Source organism: Carlito syrichta, unplaced genomic scaffold (genome assembly GCF_000164805.1).
Source record: "Carlito syrichta isolate Samal-C Ts95f unplaced genomic scaffold, Tarsius_syrichta-2.0.1 Scaffold315614, whole genome shotgun sequence".
NCBI classification, from domain to species: Eukaryota; Metazoa; Chordata; class Mammalia; order Primates; family Tarsiidae; genus Carlito; species Carlito syrichta.
This window is the reverse complement of record NW_007259710.1, coordinates 120637-124463: the sequence shown is the minus strand read 5'-3', so window position 1 is coordinate 124463 and position 3827 is coordinate 120637. Positions and strand designations below refer to the sequence as shown.

Sequence of the window (3827 nt, the reverse complement as noted above, 5' to 3'; positions counted from 1 at the left end):
GCTCCTCGAGGGCGGGGTTTGTGGTGTGTGGCCCCGCCTCCCTCGCCCACGTTCCCCGCTCACGAGACGCGCGCCGCCGCCGCCCACGAGTTCCCCCGGCTGCGCGCGCCTCCGCGCTCCCGCCCTCGACGGCTGCCATGGCAACGGCGCTCGGCTCCGCCTCCGGAGGGGGTTTGTTTGCACCATCTGCAGCTGTTGCTCCAGCCTGGCGCGGTGGCGCGGGCCCTGGCCGCCCGCCCCGGCCCTACTGCAGCTTAGCCGGCGGACCGGGGCTCCCGACATCCGCCCTTCCGTGCTCGCTTTGGGCTTAAACAAATGAGAACGCTTACAGCTTCCTAAGCACTTCGATTATTTGCATCGGAGCTGGGCATGGCAAAATCTGACGATTCCAATGTGTCCTAGAATTGTGTGGACGACATCTTTAATTTTCTTTTTAGGATTTCATTAAATGCAGGGAAACACTAAGAATTGCCTCAGATTTGTTTTTATTTTGTGCAGGCTGAAGGGGATGCTAAAGGAGATAAAGCCAAGGTGAAGGACGAAGTAAGTCTTAATTTATTATTTTTTCAAAGATTATACGAAGCTTTGGACTAGTAAAGACCATAGGGCTCCTTTGGTGGCAGTTAGGTATGACCCGTGTCCTGAATTTACCTGAATTAGCTCTCTTCCTATAGTTGAGAGCAGACTGACATCAAAACTTGTTTTTGAAGGGATTCATCTGTCTTATTTTAAACTTTTTCATTTTCTTCATTAGCCCCAGAGAAGATCTGCAAGGTTGTCTGCTGTAAGTATACATGCTTTTAAATTTTTGTATTTATCCCTGAAACTAAAAAACTTTGAAAAACAATCTCCTTTGTTTCCCATGAATTATGGTTAGTAGCGGGTTATGAATGATCCACTTTACTTTGGACTCTTGCCCCTTTGGGGTTTACTGGTTCAAAATTCTGATGCTTGTAGCCAAAGTGGGACACTGGGATGTTTCAGTGTTACTTGGGTGGGCTTCTGAAGATTCTGATGTTTTGTTTTTTTTTTGAGTTGGAGTCTCACTCTGTCAGTCACCCAGACTGGAGTGCAGTGGTCGCTCCCCACCACCACAGCCTCCAACTGCTGGGCTCCGGCGATCCTTCTGCCTCAGCCTTCCAAGTAGCCGGAATTACAGGCGCGCACTACCGTGCCCAGCTAATTTTTTTATTTATTGTCGAGGTGAGGTCTCACCAAGTTGCCCAGGCGGGTCTCAAACCCACGGGCTCAGGCAATCCAAAGGCACAGGATTACAGGCTGAGCCACCGAGCCCGGCGGTTCTGACGTTCTTTAGAACCACAAAACCTTTGAGACACAGAAGAAACTTCTCTACTGTGGGGCTGGTTGTGGGTTCTTTTCTTTGGTCCATTGTACTAATGTTCTCTCTTTTCCCTCTCTTCCTGCAAAACAAAGAAACCTGCTCCTCCAAAGCCAGAGCCCAAGCCTAAGAAGGCCCCAGCTAAGGTAAGTGCTGATGTAATTTTTAATCTTTACAGAATGAAGACTATCCTTCAGTGCCTTAACTTAATTCTGCATAATGGTGACTCCATTCTTTTTTTTTTTTTTTTTTTTTTTAGTTTCACTCTCACCCAGGCTGGAGTGCAGTGGCATGCTGATAGCCACCACAGCCTCAACCTCTTGGGTTCAGGTGGTCCTTCTGCCTCAGCCTTCCAAGTAGCTGGAACTATAGGCACCATGCCCAGCTAATTTTTTTATTTATTGTAGAGATGAGGTCTCACCAAGTTGCCCAGACTGGTTGCGAAACCACGCACGGGCTCAGGCAGTCCCTCACCTCAGCCTCCCAAAGTGCTGGGATTATAGGCGTGAGCCTCCATGCCCAACTATCCCTGGCATTCATAACATTGGTTTCCTAATCAAGAAAACTCTGCACGTGAATATTAAATACCTAAGTGTTTAACTTGATTTATTCTTCAATTACGCATAGATGCAAATTTTTATATTTAAAGACCACAGCAAATTATAGAGAATTTGACTTAGTGGCTTAATTTTGATCAGTTCTTATCAGTGAGAGTTTGTGTGTTTTATCTTCAGTAAACAGTCCTACTTTGTGTAGAACTTTACAGACCATACCCTGCTAACATGAAATATAAAGGAACTGTTCTATTTTTTTCCTCCTTTTTAGAAGGGAGAGAAGGTACCCAAAGGGAAAAAGGGAAAAGCTGATGCTGGCAAGGAGGGGAATAACCCTGCAGAAAATGGAGATGCCAAAACAGACCAGGTATAAATTCTGTTTCACTCTTAGTTCTGCTCATTCACTCATTTGCTGATCTCAAAAACTTGATTTCTCTTTTCTTATATCACTCCCAATGTGCCATTTGGTCCAGAGTTTGTTCATGGTTTTCTTAAGTTAAATCCTGGATTCTTGAAGTCTGCCATTGGCTAAAGGGCACTTTGTTTGATAAGTTTTGAACTAGGAGTAATCTCAGACCTTCTATTCCTGGTATGCTCCCTCCCCAATTTTATAATAAGGCCCAGAAGTGAGGTGACTTAGTAAAGGTACTTGGTATGTCATTCTCAAAAGAAATGCTAGGTCTTAGCATCTTAAGTACTTAAAACCTGAACTTTGGCCTGGGAGCAAAATGATACAGAAATGTGAACAAAGATAGTTTCCAGTCTACACATTGCATTAATCTGTCTATTTTTCTTTTAGGCACAGAAAGCTGAAGGTGCTGGAGATGCCAAGTGAAGTGTGTGCATTTTTGATAACTGTGTACTTCTGGTGACTGTACAGTTTGAAATACTATTTTTTATCAAGTTTTATAAAAATGCAGAATTTTGTTTTTGTTTTTTTTTTTTTAAGCTATGTTGTTAGCACACAGAACACTTCATTGTTGTTTTTGGGGAAAGGGGCATATGTCACTAATAGAGTGTCTCCAAAGCTGAATTGATGTGGGGAAAACACCTTTCCCTGCTAGTTTTAAGAGACTTCCTCTTGGCTTCCAGGAGGAGGGATTCCCGACGTTGACACACATAGCCACCTTGGTACAAACACCTTGTGGTGTGGAAAAACATTCATTTTTTATGCCCTCTTCTCCCTTTCTGCCTTCAGCATAGACTTAACTCCCTTAAACCCAGACATCTGTTGGGACCTGACCCCCAATAATTGGTTACCAGTATGTCAGTGATGCCACTGAGATGGCACCCCTCATAAAAGCAGCAGTTTTCATTTATAGATTGTGGATCTTCAGACAAATTCTGCCATTTTCATTTCATTTCCTGAAAGTCAGGGTCGGCTTGTGAAAAGTTGTCAAACAACATGCTAAATGTGAAATGTCAACCCTCACTCTAAACTTCTTCCCTGTTCAGAGCATCAAATGAAGACTTCATTGGGTTTTTATAGTGACTTTCTGATTTTGGTAGTCCATTAAAGAAGGGAGTTTGAAAGTTGTTGTATACTGTTAAAGATTGTCTGCCCATGTCCTGCCTGAAATACCATGATTGTTTATGAAAAGTATCTTTAATAAAGCTGGATACAGTTTGGCTTGGAATCCTGCCTCTGATCTTTTCCCACAATTGATGGATTCTGATTTATCCAAGACTCTTGGGACAGAATGCATCCTACCTTAAAGTTAGAGGTCCCATGTACAGTTGGATGAGTTTTCATTGATTTAAAGTGTCTAGAAACATAGTGCTAGGTGGAGTTAGGAAGGATTCCAGGAGTTAGACTAGCTGGTGATAACAGGCTGGGAACAGAGAATTGGTTTCTGTGCTTGGTTATGCAGCATTCCCAGAAGTATTTTTTTGTTTTGCTTTTAGTTTTGTTTGGCATGACTGAATATGTGAAA

At 43.5% G+C, this 3827-nt stretch overlaps 1 protein-coding gene across 2 annotated transcripts; it reads left to right on the top strand.

The window, feature by feature from the left end:
• The first annotated feature begins 250 nt into the window (after positions 1–250).
• Positions 251–3530, top strand: LOC103275643 (putative Dresden prostate carcinoma protein 2). 2 transcript variants are annotated; one of them, XR_505331.1, is made up of 5 exons: positions 251–543; positions 755–784; positions 1435–1485; positions 2165–2260; positions 2693–3530. XR_505331.1 is itself a non-coding variant. In XM_021706473.1 (5 exons), exons 1-5 carry the CDS (start codon positions 449–451, stop codon positions 2763–2765), a joined length of 333 nt encoding a protein of 110 aa, XP_021562148.1. In that variant the 5' UTR covers positions 251–448; the 3' UTR covers positions 2766–3530. The 2 variants fall into 2 exon arrangements, 1 of the variants encoding a protein (XP_021562148.1); XM_021706473.1 differs by having other exon boundaries at positions 251–531.
• The last annotated feature ends 297 nt before the right edge of the window (positions 3531–3827 follow it).